The sequence below is a fragment of the Mya arenaria genome, chromosome 5, assembly GCF_026914265.1.
Source record: "Mya arenaria isolate MELC-2E11 chromosome 5, ASM2691426v1".
Lineage (NCBI taxonomy): Eukaryota > Metazoa > Mollusca > Bivalvia > Myida > Myidae > Mya > Mya arenaria.
The window spans coordinates 32916500-32932172 of record NC_069126.1 but is presented as its reverse complement, the minus strand read 5'-3'; the positions used below and the strand labels follow the sequence as shown (position 1 = coordinate 32932172).

Here is a 15673-nt window from a genome sequence, read left to right as displayed (position 1 = left end):
TTGATGGCGATTGCTCGTGACAGGCGGCAAAGCCAATTCATAGTATTTCAGTACTTTATAGAGAGCAGATAGTTATGAAAATTAAGGGTTAGTTATAAAAATGATTAATTTGAACAATAAATAAACCACAGTGCTTTTATTGATTATTTATTGGAGAATATAAAAATGAAACAAACCAGTTTACGGATGTTCTTGTATGGCTGCAGGAATCTGGCTGCTGAATAAGATACAAGTTATTTCTATTTAAAGCCTGTTAGAGAACATTCGAGTCAAGCGAGCAGGATATGCATTCCGTCAGGTTTATGGCGCGTTCCTGTATCGCTACAAGATGCTGGCGGATGCCACATGGCCCTCCTGGAGCGGGAACGCAGTTGAGGGAGTGCGGGAAATTATCACATACCAGAATATACAGGAGGATGAAATCGCATACGGGAAGTCAAAACTGTTCATCCGGAACCCAAGGACTGTGAGTTTACATCGAAATTTGAGTTTTTATTTTCAAAATTTATATTTGTATTTACTTGAGGATGTGTGTAATGTAATCTATTCAATGTCAGGTATAATATATATCAAACTCATTAGTTTTATATTTTCAGTTGTGTTAAAACAATGATCAAAACTTTGAAACAATTCACATAAAAGTTGTCATTAAAGTAATGTTATATGGATTTTAAGGGACATGTATATTGAAAAAAATATAAAATCCCCAAAATTGTCACAGTCAGTACAGAAATGCCCGTTTGTTTTATTGCATAATATTTGTATCAAAACTCTTTTTGTCATACATTGCAAGATATGAGCTTTGACAGGGAAACTTAGAATGAGTTGTAGAAAATGTGTTCAAGTATTAAAGTTTTGATAGAGATGTAAATAAGAAAGCAACATGAAGATATGTTTTTGTCTCCTCAGCTATTTGACATGGAAGAGAGGCGTCGGGAGAAGATGCACTACCTCGCCACGCTCATACAGAAAGTGTGGAAGGGGCATGTGAAGCGGGAACATTTCCTCCTTATGAAGAGAAGCCAAGTTGTCATCTCCAAGACATGGAAAGGATTCTGGGTAAGGGGCAGTAACTCTTGACTGTTTTGTAATTAAGCATGCACTCACATACTTGTCCAATGTCACCGTGCAAAAGACAATTTTAATTCTAAAAATGTCATTCGGAAATCACATTACTTTCCCATTCATTTTTCTGAAAAACTATAATTAACTGTCGTTTTATTTTATTTTTTAGCATATAATAAAAACAAAAAAAATGTTTTGTTTTAGTGTAAGATTGCAATAAATTTCACCTTATAAACATCAAAAATAAATATTTCAAGTGTGGCTTAATCACTTGTTAAATAAAGGTTTTGGTGCTCACTCAATGAAATGTATCACAATCTTACACTATAACAAACAAATTAACCTTGATCTCCTGTACCATAATTGTCCTGTCATACTTCATACAGGGCCAGAAGCAGTACAAGAGGCTGCAAGTTGCCACCCTGCTTCTACAGTGCTGTATTCGCAGATGGAAGGTATACCATTGTTCCTTGTATTTGATTGGTTCAATTTAGTTCAAAGTTTCATTGGTTGATTTTCATATGGATGCTGGTATTTCATTGGTCATTTTGTACATAAATTTGACTGTTGTGTGATAAAGGGACTAACATGCACAGATTTTATGTTCCGATTTTATGTTGTTAACATTTTATATCAGATTGAGCTTTTGTTCTCACTTAATAGCATCTTGCACATATCCATTTGAACCATATCATTAGCGTTACTGTATATACGCTTTTTGACAAAATATATATTAAATGATTTTTAAATAACTGTTTCAATATTTGATGACATTTAACACAAAATTATTTTTTACAGTATCTGAAGTATAAAATGTGAGAGTCCCTTATTAAAATATTATTAATTTTAAATGAGATTCACATAAAACTTGGTATTCATGTTTCAAGTAACACATTTAACAAATGAATATGCATTTGTGTAATACAGTCCATTGCACTTTGAACAATACCTATCATATATTACAATACAATGATATTCACATATTTATAATCTCTTCTTACAAAAGGTCTATTAAAATCATGGTATGTTTCAGGCACGTAAGGTCTTGGCTGCCTTGAAGTATGAAAAGCGGGTGTTGTGGGCAGTTGGAATCATCCGCAAGTATTTTCTGGGCTGGAAAATCAGGCAGCAGTACAAGCCCAAGTTCCGCAGAATCGCAGGGCCCAAGATTGCACGTTTCTTCGTGGTTGCATTGGTATGTCATCATGGGCACTTATGGATCCAAATGATATGAATCTACTTGAACTGCATTAGCAGCTTTGAATCTAAATTATGCAATATCTCTGTTGGTAAAAACAAGATATTTTAAAAAGTTTAAATGACTAAAATTTGCCCAAAATAAACATACACATAATTCATCATTAGATGATGTCTAGCGTGTAATGGAATCTCTTCTGAATCTAGGTTAAAAACAAGTTTTGATGCAAACAAAGATATATCTGGTTCCTGCTTTTGTTAGCATACAGACATTTATCTTAAGTAATAAATTGGTACATGTCACATACTAGTTGTTTCCTATTCACAGCGTCGAAAGTTCTTTTTGGATCTACGAGACAACTTGCCTGCTCTGTCCCCTGTCGATGACCGCTGGCCAACAGTGTCCAAACGATTCCAAGTGGCCTCAGACACACTCCGCACACTTCATCACAGATGGAGGGTCAGTGGCAAACTAAACTTAACTTTAGCGTCAAAACAGATCATTTACAGCTGCACTTTCACAAATTGACCTTTTTGACAACTATTTTATTTTTTGTATTGGAATGAACTACTACTACTACTACTATGAACTAAATGCCTGGAAACTAGTGATACAAGACTGCTGACAAAAGATCAGATCACAATTTTTAAATTTAAAGTTCTAATATTAATATGATATCAATCTCTATGATATGGTTAAAAGCATTTCTAACGCTTTTAGAAAAATGAAAATTTCGGCGAACAATAGAGGTCTGTTCTATTGTGAGTTATCTTATATGACTGATTTGAAGGCATTGATACCAAAATCAGCTGATTCTGAAAAAATAAATAAAACATGTCGAAAATGTCCATCTGTAAGAGTGCAGCTTTAAGTCTGAAAGCCAAAACTATTTCTATTCTTAATGCCCCTTTTTTGGCTTTTGCACCCTGTCTTGTCTTGATTTCATTGTGAAAGATAGTAGAAATACCATATCAAAATATGTCACAGAAGGCTACGGTATCTTTCCTTCATCTTACATCATTTATGTAGGTAAGTGTATTCCATCATTAAGATTCCTTCACCACAAAATCTCCAAAACATAATATGTCCTTGTACCTAAATTACAGTGTCGTAAATATCGGCGAAAACTGAGTGAAGCCCAGAAGTATCGTCTTCGTGAGAAATTAACAGCCAGCGACACCTTCAAAGGCAAGAAGGCATGCTACACAGAGAGGTATTGTTAAATCTTAAATTCTCTTTGTGGAAGAATTTTGTTTGATCTTAAATGAGAAGGGTGTGCGTTCGTAGAGAAGTTTTCTTTGTAAATGGCAAATTGGAAATGTGTGTATGATTTGAGAGTTTTAAATTGTTCATAAATCAGTCATGAAGTACTTTTCATTTAAGAAAACATCAATGAACTTTAAATTATGGTGATGATCTCATTTTCACATTGCAAAAAATATCTTCCTCTTTTTCCTAAGAAAAGTTATTACAAAAACAAGATATTCAAATGAAACTTGGTACTCATGTTGCTTGAGAAAATATACACATGTGAAACAAAGCCCATAACTCTGTCTGTAATAATTTGGAAATAATGTCCCTTGTTTGTCTGGAAAAAAACAATAACAGACAAGGTGACTGTGCTTCTGCTTTGTGGCACTCTTGTTATGAGACATCAAAGTAAAAACAACTAGTCTGTATCAGTTAATTGTGTTATAGCACAGAAATGAAATTCTGCAAAACAAATCTCACTGATCTATGATTTACTGCAAGTGGAATATACCAATAATGTAAGTATCAATTGACCCATTTCTATTTTTTATAAATCCAATGTTTGGCAGTGTTCCACAAGTGTTCAAGGGAGACTATTTGAATGTCCAAGGGGACATGAAGTGGAGGAAGATTGCCGCCCTTACCAAGGAGATGAATGTCGTGTTTGCAGACTTTGTTCACAAAGTTAACAGGCAAAATGGAAAGGTAACTGAAATATATGCATTAATCACATAAGAAGCTGATGGGTGGCTTGTAGTTGCAGGAATTTAATTCCAAATTCTTAATAATTATAGATGTGACAATAAGCATCCCAGATCTTAATCAAAGGAGTAAATTGAGTGTTTTCAGTGGTCCATTAATCTTATTGTCTAAACAATATCAATGTCTATCAAAACGGCCAGGTTTCACTTTCATATTTAAGTTCAACCTTGATTTATAAGTACTGCCCTGAATGTATAAAATGTCTTCAAGTTGTTTCCCACTTGCTTGTGGTCTGAATCAAAGACCATCAAACTATTATACATTGGTTGTGGATATCTATAGATTGAGCACTTGAACATCCATGGCTAACATTTAACCATGTGTCACTACACAACATTATGACCCCTATTTTCTCCCCAGGATGTGCCCCACTTGTTAGTGGTCGGATTACATGATCATAACTAAGAAGCCTTGGTTATTCATATCTAAAGATTGAGTATATTACCAATTTTATTCACATTTTAACATTTGCTGATACACAACCAACTGACCACTGTTTTCTCCACAGGTTGTGCCCCACTTGTTAGTGGTCAGTATGCAGGCCATGCTGGTGATTGACCACCAAACCATGACGTTGAAGTACCGGATACCCATCGAGTACATTGAAAGTGCGTCACTTAGCCCCTACCAGGACAAACTGGCCGTGATCCACATGAAAAAGGTATGTAGGGGGAAAGAAGTGATAACCTGAGTCACTAAAACTACGTACTACACAGGGTGATCACGGTGTACTTTATAGCCAGTCTGTAGGCTATATTTATAAGGCATTTTGAATGTATTTTTTCTTTTCTGCAAATTTACAGGGATGATTTAGTTGAGGGTTTCTCTTGAAATCAGAATTGGGAGCTTTCAATTAAATTGCTGTTTATTTGTGTAGTGATTATTTTTATTTTGCTTGGCCTTTCAATATTAAAAATACTTTGAAATTGATATAAATGACTGAAAATAATTTTTACCACGACCTAAGCCTATTTACCTAATTTAAGAAACAGTTACATAATTGTGCAGAAACTTAAATCCTTTGCCATTACTTGAAAATGATTTGTTATACTGTAACTTGTACATAAAATTTAGTACACATGTTTACAAGTGTAGGACATGGTACCTGGTAATGGGAGGGATTGTGTCCGCCTTGAAAAATTGATTGGGGGGTTGGGATTATGTCCACCTATACAAAAATGAGTTGGAGTCCAGGTAGGATTTTGTCCGCCTCCCCATGTTAACAATGACCATTCATATATTGGTAGCAGGTATCTGCTTGTGGTTCTCCTGTTGTCATATTTCCATTGATATAACTATTACAGCCTGAGAACGGTGACACCAGTGCTAAGAAGGGGGACTTTGTGCTTGGGAATGAACACATTATAGAGCTTGTTACAAAGTTGTGTCTGTGTGTGAAAAATGTGACCAATCGCATGCCAGCAGTGAACATTGCAGCACAGTAAGTTATTCTTTTATTTAAAGAGTTTTTAAGAAATAAAACCTAGTTTTTGTATTTATCATTGAGGGTTTATCCAATATTCCAAAAGCCATCTCATCAACAAGTGAACTGCCCAATGGCTTTTCCAAATCGTTTATTTAATTGGTTTTAGCTCGAAATTTTTTGGAACAAATAGGTTGACTCAAAATGTTACAATACCCCGTATATTTATAACCTGCAAGTTAAAATCTGAAGTTGATATCTGACACTTGCCTAGTTTTAATTCAAATTTCTTGACCTTAAAATGTTGTACACTCATTGTAAAGATGGCCCCTTAAGGCCTATGATTACATGTAATAGTAGTGATAATTGTAGAGATATTTACCTGTGTCCTTCATCTTTTAGTAAAGTTGATTTTTTTAAGCTTTAACAAACCAATTACCCACACCAAAGAGTGAGGATGATCTAACTACCTTGAATATTTGCAGAACGTCATTTCAATGGTGTTGATTTAAAAATGAATGTAAGCCTATTCTTGGTATTGTCCTTTTTATCAAATATATAGTAAATTTAGCAGAATCCTATTCTTAAAAAAGACATGTCGACCATATTATATTAAAAAGTCCATATCCCATGAAATCAAAAATACAGTAGACTTTGCAGCATAGCAACCAGATGCTGCTAATGTAATCATTCTTTGTGCAGCTACTCTTGATTGATGACGGTAACAAGACATTTAGTACACCTCATAAATAAATTATGTTTAATATTTGTACACATGTCCTGTGTTTTCAGGTGCCAGAGTCAGTTTGGCCATGCGTCCGTACAGGTGTCTTTCCAAGAAGGGTTGAAAGGTCAGGCAGTCACAGGTCAAGGTCAAGGTCAGGCCGCTGGTGTCAAGGTTACAAGGAAAAAACGGACAATGCTTATCACAGATACAAGCTGAGATTGATGCATGGTGATGAATTTCGTTGGAGGAAATAGTTGTGAAAAATTGTTATCACAATGGTTGAAATTGTATATTTGTACGCCAATATGGAAAAAGACATTGTGTGTATATATAATTTGATAGTAATGGTGAAGAATTAAGTTGCAGAGAGGGATATTTTGATGAACCAAGATCAGCATTCCAGAATCTTATTGAAAACAAATTGTATAGAATTGTACCATAATTGTTATGGCGAAGCATTTTGTAAAAAAGAGTAAATATATGGTGTTATTATAATGACAATATACTGGTAATCTATTTCAACGAAAAAACTGGACCTGACTTTATATCATACTTTAAACTAGTAAAAAAGATTCAAATATATTTTTGTTGTAAATAAGATGCAAAAAATTATACAAGATAGTTTTACATTCTTTGATATTGTGATTTTTTTTCTTTAGAAAATATTGTATATCGTAACTATTTGTGCTTATATCACTATTTCGTGTGATAGAATTGCTAGCATTCCAAAACCAAATTCCAATTTGTTTACATTCTTACAATATTTCATATTTTTCATCCATATTTTTTACTAATTATCTGTTTCATTATGCATTTATACAATATTATATTATTATTATTAATACATTTATTAGTTTAACTGCTTTCAATGAACATATCCAAATTTCAACAGCTTTGTTCCATTAGAAGATATAAAAATCAGTTATATATCAAACAAATTCGAAGGTGCCTTACTTCTTATTTAAACCTCAATAACAAGTCTTATGATATATAAACTTTTTCAGTTTTTTCAAGATTAAAGTCACAGTATTGTCGAAGTCATGTTTCGTTCTTGACATCATTGTTCAAAAACTGTAACCTTGGCGAGAAGTAAAAAAAAGATATATGACATATATGTAAGACAGTGGACATGTTACCAGTTACAAAATATACATGTTTACAAAAATCTTTAGCTCTTTAATAAGATTAATGTTGAGTAAAGCCCTTTCTTTACTGAAAAACAACAGCAGACAAACATTGCTCTACAGTAACTTTATATTATAAGGCCTAAAAAAAAATACATTTGGTTCGGGTTACCCGACCCTACCTACGGAATAGGCGCCGACCCTACCGTTTTTATAGTCAGTTTGAAAAAAAAAAAGTAAAAAAAAAAAGTTTTATTTTTATTTTTTTGTCTTTCAATATGATGTTTAAAACCTTAAATGCTTATACAGAAGATAACTTTAACACCATTCTCCAATGATGAAAATGACATTCTTATATAAAGCCTAATAAAAAAAAAAATTAAAAAAAAGCCTACCTACCCTACCTATTTTTGAAAAGGATGTAACCCTAACCAAACAATTTTTTTTTTAGGCCTAAGCTAGATTTTTTGGAGCCATGGAAATCTGGAAAAATGTTGTGCCATTTTTTCCAGCATTTAATCCCTGGATTACATCGACTGTGCCTTGAGAGATTTTCAATCTACATGTTTTATGTAAATTCCTTTCTGTCATGTAAATTTAAAATCATGAATCGAAAAACAACATTTTTTTTCTGAAAATATATTTAGTGCCTTTAAAGTTATAATCATGCTTGTTTCAAAATCAATTATCCTTAAAGACTATTTGTTTGCAGTTCCATGATCTTTGCTTACAATATGTCTCAGACTGATCTAAACTGTTCCAACACTGTTAAACTGATTTTAAATTGTTCCAACACTTATTGAACTGATCTTAAATTGTTCCAACACTTATTGGTCTGTTCTAAAATTGTTCCAACACTTATGAACTGATCTAAATTGTTCCAACACTTATTGAACTGATCTTAAATTGTTCTTACACTTATTGAACTGATCTTAAATTGTTCCAACACTTATTGAACTGATCTTAAATTGTTCTAACACTTATTGAACTGATCTTAAATTGTTCCAACACTTATTGAACTGATCTTAAATTGTACCAACACTTATTGAACTGATCTTAAATTGTACCAACACTTATTGAACTGGTCTTGAATTATTGAACTGATCTTAAAATGTTCCAACACTTATTGAACTGATCTTAAATTGTACCAACACTTATTGAACTGATCTTGAATTGTTCCAACACTTATTGAACTAGTCTTGAAATATTGAACTGATCTTGAATTGTTCCAACACTTATTGAACTGGTCTTCAACAGTTCCAATTTCCAGATCAGCTGTTCATACTTGAATGTTTTGATCTCTGAAAGGAATTAAACCGTACATTATTAACAAAAAATGTAGCAATCAATCTTAATATTGTCATTTTCAGCCCACCATATGAAAGATAAGTCTGGATCATGCAAATAATAGTTTAATATCATAGAAAATGCTTTTTTGTGCTTTAATTTGTCATTTCGTGAGAAATTATAAGTTCTGGATGATTTCAAGTTTTCATTAAGTTGTTCGCAATAGCTGGGTCTGTATTATTATATATTTCATAATGTTCAATTCTATATTAAAATTCTCCCAAGAAAAAAGCAACTCATTTTGTTTTTTCTTGAAATCATGCTTGAATAATATTAATAAATATATGAACTGATCATTTAATGAAAAGATCGTCATTGCATTTACTAGAAGGATTCAAGCCATTTTTGCCTTTATGATTTCATATTATTGTACCAGTATTTTTAATGTTATATTTGATTTTGTGATACATTGTAACCAGCTTAAGTGTATATTATTCTACATAGTTATATTTCTTAATTGTGTGCTTATTGGATGTTTTTTGTTCGTATTTTCATATACACATACATATTTGTCTTTTTTGCTGTAAACTGGATTTACAATTAGTCATGTAGTTTCATTTACTAGAATTAAATAGATTTCTGTAACCAATATGTATTTTGTGCATTTTGTAATAGGTATATAATTATATAAAGTTTATCTAAAGGAAAGCATTAAATTTTGAGGTTTTCCTTTTATTATATATTTAAAATGCAGCAACCTCGAAAAACCTTAAAGTTGAACAACAATACAGTTTTCAAATTACTGATAAGCCCACTCGTTGTTTATGAATGCAGGTTCGGTTCCTGGCCATTGCGTTGACTAAATGGTAAACAACATTAAACTACATGCAGCTGGGCCACATCTGGGAGTAAGATTATGTTATTGTTCGCAGGCCACATATAGCATCTTTATTAGCAGTTTATTTTTAAGTGCATTAGAGTATATTATAAATGTTGTACCAGGTCTTGGGTGCCATTCTATTTCCTATCATCTATAAAATAGACGATATTGTTTTGTTTAAAGAGTAGTTCCTGTTATAAATGGTGTTTAAACACTTAAAATTCCCTCATCTAAAATCACGCTGACTTCAGTTTGGTTTAGTGCCTGATTTAGACTCATTTTGAAGAAAACATATTGAACTATAACAGTTTATGACTACTTAATCAAAATGAGACCTTATCTGCAATGTGGTAAACTGACATATTTCCTTTTTTCAATGCTTATTGGATATATTACCTAAACAAAATATGTCTGCAATCATGGAAACAGTGTTTTTTTTCAAACTGGTTGGAAATCATTTATAAGTTAATATTACAGTTGCTATGGTTTCTGTTTTTAACATTTATATAGACGTTTTTGTGCAATTTGAGATATGGTACGCTATGATAAGAAATGGTAATGATAAAATGGGAATTCAATAAAGCCATGAAGATACAATGTGCATGTATGCTATGTTTGTATTGACAGTGCTTCAATAAAAGTTGTATTTGTGCGACATAGAAGAATTATTCAACATGATATTTATTCATTTGAGGATGTTGTATACATTTTTGAAAATAAACAAGAGATGGAAATAGGTGTGTGGTTATGTCATTTTATATAAACACCACAGTACCATGGTATTGACGCCCATTACGGCATATGAACACCCCAGCGCCATGACATTGATGCCCATGATGGCGTATGAACACCACAGTGCCATGGTATTTACGCCCTATATGACATATGAACACCACAGTGCCAGGGTATTGATGCCCATGATGGCGTATGAACACCACAGTGCCATGGTATTGACGCCCTATATGACATATGAACACCACAGTGCCATGGTATTGACGCCCTATATGACATATGAACACCACAGTGCCAGGGTATTGAAGCCCTATATGACATATGAACACCACAGTGCCAGGGTATTGACGCCCTATATGACATATGAACACCACAGTGCCAGGGTATTGACGCCCTATATGACATATGAACACCACAGGGTCATGGTATTGACGCCCTATATGACATATGAAACCACAGTGCCAGGGTATTGATGCCCTATATGACATATGAACACCACAGTGCCAGGGTATTGACGCCCTATATGACATATGAACACCACAGTGCCATGGTATTGATGCCCATTATGATATATGAACCACAGTGCCATGGTATTGATGCCCATTATGGCATATGAACACCACAGTGCCATGGTATTGATGCCCATTATGACATATGAACACCACAGTGCCATGGTATTGATGCCCATTATGGAATATGAACACCACAGTGCCATGGTATTGATGCCCATGATGACATATGAACACCACAGTGCCATGGTATTGATGCCCATTATGGAATATGAACACCACAGTGCCATGGTATTGATGCCCATTATGGAATATGAACACCACAGTGCCATGGTATTGACGCCCATGATGACATATGAACACCACAGTGCCATGGTATTGATGACCTATATGACATCTGAACACAACAGTGCCAGGGTATTGATGCCTATTATGACATATGAACACGACAAACCCATGGTATTGACGCCCAGTATGACATATGAACATCACAGTGCTATGGTATTGACACCCATTATGACATATGAACCACAGTGCCATGGCATTGACGCCCATTATGACATATGAACACCACAGTGCCATGGTATTGACGCCCATAATGGCATATGAACACCACAGTGTCATGGTATTGATGGCCATTATGACATATGAACACCACAGTGCCATGGTATTGACGCTCATTATGACATATGAACACCACAGTGTCATGGTATTGACGCCCATTATGACATATGAACACCACAGTGCCATGGTATTGACGCTCATTATGACATATGAACCACAGTGCCATGGTATTGACGCCCATTATGATATATGAACACCACAGTGCCATGGTATTGACGCCCAGTATGACATATGAACACCACAGTGCCATGGTATTGATGACCATTATGACATATGAACACCACAGTGCCATGGTATTGACGCCCATGATGACATATGAACACAACAGTGCCATGGTATTGACGCCCATTATGGCATATGAACACTACAGTGCCATGGTATTGTCGCCCATTATGACATATGAACACCACAGTCCCATAGTATTGACGACCATTTTGTACTTCTTGGTTCTTGCACACCACAGTGCCATGGTATCGACGCCAATGATGGCATATGAACACCACAGAGCCATGGTATTGACGCCCAATATGGCATATGAACACCACAGTGCCATTGCATTGGCGCTTATTTTGGCATTTTGACACCACAGTGCCATGGTATTGACGCCTATTTAAGCTTAAAACAACAGTGCCATGGTATTGACGCCCATTATGACATATGAACACCACAGTGCCATAGTATTGACGCCCATTATGGCGTATGAACACCACAGTGCCATGGTATTGACGCCCATTGGGGCATATGAACACCGCAGTGCCATGGCATTGACGCCCATTATGACAATGAACACCACAGTCCAATGGTATTGACGACCATTTTGAACTTCTTGAACACCACAGTGCCAGGGTATCGACACCAATTATGGCATATGAACACTACAGTGCCATGGTATCTACGCCGATTGTGGCACATGGGACTGTGGTGTTCATGTGTCATAATGGGCATCAATACCATGGCACTGTGGTGTTCATGTGCCACAATCGGCGTAGATACCATGGCACTGTAGTGTTCATATGCCATAATTGGTGTCGATACCCTGGCACTGTGGTGTTCAAGAAGTTCAAAATGGTCGTCAATACCATTGGACTGTGGTGTTCATTGTTTCACAGTGCCATAGTATGTACGCCAATTATGGCATATGAACACTACAGTGCCATGATATTGACCCTTTTTATGGCATATGAACACCACAGTGCCATGGTATTGACGCCCATAATGGCATCTGAACACCACAGTGCCATAGTATTGACGCTCATTATGGCATCTGAACACCACAGTGCCATGGTATTGACGCCCATAATGGCATATGAACACCACAGTGCCATGGCATTGGCGTCCATTATGACATATGAACACCACAGTGTCATGGTATTGATGCCCATTATGACATATGAACACCACAGTGCCATGGTATTGATGCCCATTATGACACATGAACACCACAGTCCCATGGTATTGACGCCCATTATGACATATGAACACCACAGTGCCATGGTATTGAGGCCCATTACGGCATCTGAACACCACAGTGCCAGGGTATTGATGCTCTTTATGGCATATGAACACCACAGTGTCATGGTATTGACAACCATTATGGCATATGAACACCACAGTGCCATGGTATTGGCGCTTATTTTGGCATTTTAACACTACAGTGCCATGGTATTGATGCCCATTATGACTATGAATGCCATGGTATTGATGCCCATTATGACATATGAACACCACAGTGCCATGGTATTGATGCCCATTATGACATATGAACACCACAGTGCCATGATATTGACGCTTATTTTGGCATCTGAACACCACAGTGCCATGGTATTGATGCCTATTTTAGCTTAAAACAACAGTGGCATGGTACTGACGCTTATTTTGGCATCTGAACACCACAGTGCCATGGTATTGAGGCCCATTTGGGCATCTGAACACCACAGTTCCACAGTATACTAGTATTCGCCTGTTTTGGCACTTTTACATAATAATGTATAATTAAATATATATATTATGTTTCTAGCTATAAATACACCATGGTTGATCAGAGGTTTTGTTATAATTAATAATAATTATCAAATAATTGAATGATTAAATAAGAATAATTAATAATATGATGTCGCTTTAATAGCGACTCTGTTGGTAAAGGAGAGTGGTCCACTGCTAGAAGTTGTCACCTCTTGCCCTCGAATTTATGTGTTCTGACTGGTGTCTACCCTGGAATCGAAACAAGAATGTTTCTTACCAGCCTTAAAGGGACTAGATACCAGATGATACAAAGAAAAAAGAAAAGAAAATTGTTAAAAAAATTAATTAAATTGTTGTTCTTGTGTACAACGCATTGAATCTTAATTACTGATGTATCACATCGCTTACGCCACATGTATCTTTCGCAGTTTTTTGCGTTTTATTTTAATACTGGGTTTGTCGACCACGTAAATTCCAGTTAAGTAGCTTCGATACTGTATATGTATCAATACTTACCATTTGGTGGCTACCCCTTTAAGCGTAGGATTCTCTCTTTGGCAGTTTTATCAAATCAGATATATGACCTCTCGGAATACATGTATATACTAGTTTATAACACTTTCATGGCATTTTGAATAAATGCCTTTTTTTCATTCATGTGTTTTTTCCCTTCACCCATACTAGTTCGCCTTAGACTGATTTCGTTCAACCTATCCTTGCTCAATATATAAATTTAGTATATAATAAAGGGGAAGACAAGACGGTAAATAACTGGTAAACACTGAATCTTATAAAATATATAATCTCTCTCTCTATATATATAAAATTAGAAAGAAAAGAAAATATTCTACAAAAAAAAACCAGCCTAATTAGATTCCTTCCTACATATACTTTTTTTAGTTTCCTTTCGATTGAAACCAAGGAGAACATGAACTAATCAACTCTTGTGAAGCAGCTACTCATAAGTCATTGACATATAAGAACCTCTGTATCATAAGGCTAGATGATGTTCCCAGTATTTATTCATAATAACTGCAATTACAGTATCTTTCAACACATGTACCTTGTACAATAACGTGGGCTTAACGAGTTGCACCAGCGTATCCAGGGGGTTGGGGCACACCGGGCGCATAAAATCGTCCTAGTGTATTTTTTTTTTAATATAAAAAATAACAATAGAGTTTGCTCAAAATCCACAATTTCGAACCAGATTTTTTTAACATATTCTAGCGGGAGACCCCCCCCCCCCCCCTCCTCCCAAAAAAACAACAACCCCTGACAGTGCCAACATTCAAACCATATCAATTTTGGTTTTGAGGGAGGGACGCATGTCAAAATGCTTTGTCCCTTAGTAACACCCCCTCTAACGTCAAATCCCGGACCCGCCCCTGTTATATATATAAGTTTTAAGTACTTTCCGCGCATTTTCCATTCTGGCATACCGCTGAGCAATACCGTTCAGAAATCACAATCCCTTTAAAGAAAAAGAAAAAAAGTCTAAATTAGCTTGTAAAATTATCTTTTGATTTGCATAACATGAATAGTACATGCGTGTACATATCATGGCACTGCTTCTGCCTCTTAATTTGTTCTATCCTGTTCAAGTTATTATTTCTCTGATTGCCCAGATGTTCCTATAATAAAGAATCAAATCTCAATAAATAAATGTATATCTGATACAACTTAAAAGGAAGTAAGCTGATTAAATAACTTAAGATGTTCTCTTTCATAAGGAATCTTCCTATGCAGACTGTGGATTGACCTGTTTTTATTTTTTTTTTAAATTATGATTCCAGTTTCAGTGTGTGTATACCACGTGATAAATAGCGTCTTAAATGCTTCGTCGGAAGGCAATATTTTGCTTCAAATAAAGACTTTAAACAAAGATATCTATACATTTTTTTCGCCACTTTAAATGAATCATAGCACAGTCTACGCCGGTTACTGTGTCCTGCCTTCGGTATTTTACCCGAGTTAAAATGAAGCGCATAAATGATTCCAAGTACGTTTTTATATAATTGTTTATTACCGATCTCGCAATTGTATCATCTGGTGTTAAGTCCCTTTAAGTCTTCATGCGAAGCAAAATGTAATGTTCCGACGTAGCATATATGACATAATTTATCACG

General features: G+C 35.1%; 1 protein-coding gene across 7 annotated transcripts in view; it reads left to right on the top strand.

Moving 5' to 3' along the window:
- Window positions 1-10455, top strand: part of LOC128233703 (unconventional myosin-Ia-like) — a 52729-nt gene extending 42274 nt beyond the window's left edge. For all 7 annotated transcript variants that reach the window (XM_052947513.1, XM_052947510.1, XM_052947514.1 and 4 more), the window contains 10 exons: window positions 250-466; window positions 910-1059; window positions 1452-1520; window positions 2099-2260; window positions 2591-2722; window positions 3370-3476; window positions 4084-4219; window positions 4785-4937; window positions 5581-5717; window positions 6492-10455. In XM_052947513.1, the coding sequence (XP_052803473.1) occupies window positions 250-466; window positions 910-1059; window positions 1452-1520; window positions 2099-2260; window positions 2591-2722; window positions 3370-3476; window positions 4084-4219; window positions 4785-4937; window positions 5581-5717; window positions 6492-6642 (1414 nt within the window). In that variant the 3' untranslated portion in view covers window positions 6643-10455. The remainder of the gene's footprint in view (window positions 1-249; window positions 467-909; window positions 1060-1451; window positions 1521-2098; window positions 2261-2590; window positions 2723-3369; window positions 3477-4083; window positions 4220-4784; window positions 4938-5580; window positions 5718-6491) is intronic.
- The last annotated feature ends 5218 nt before the right edge of the window (window positions 10456-15673 follow it).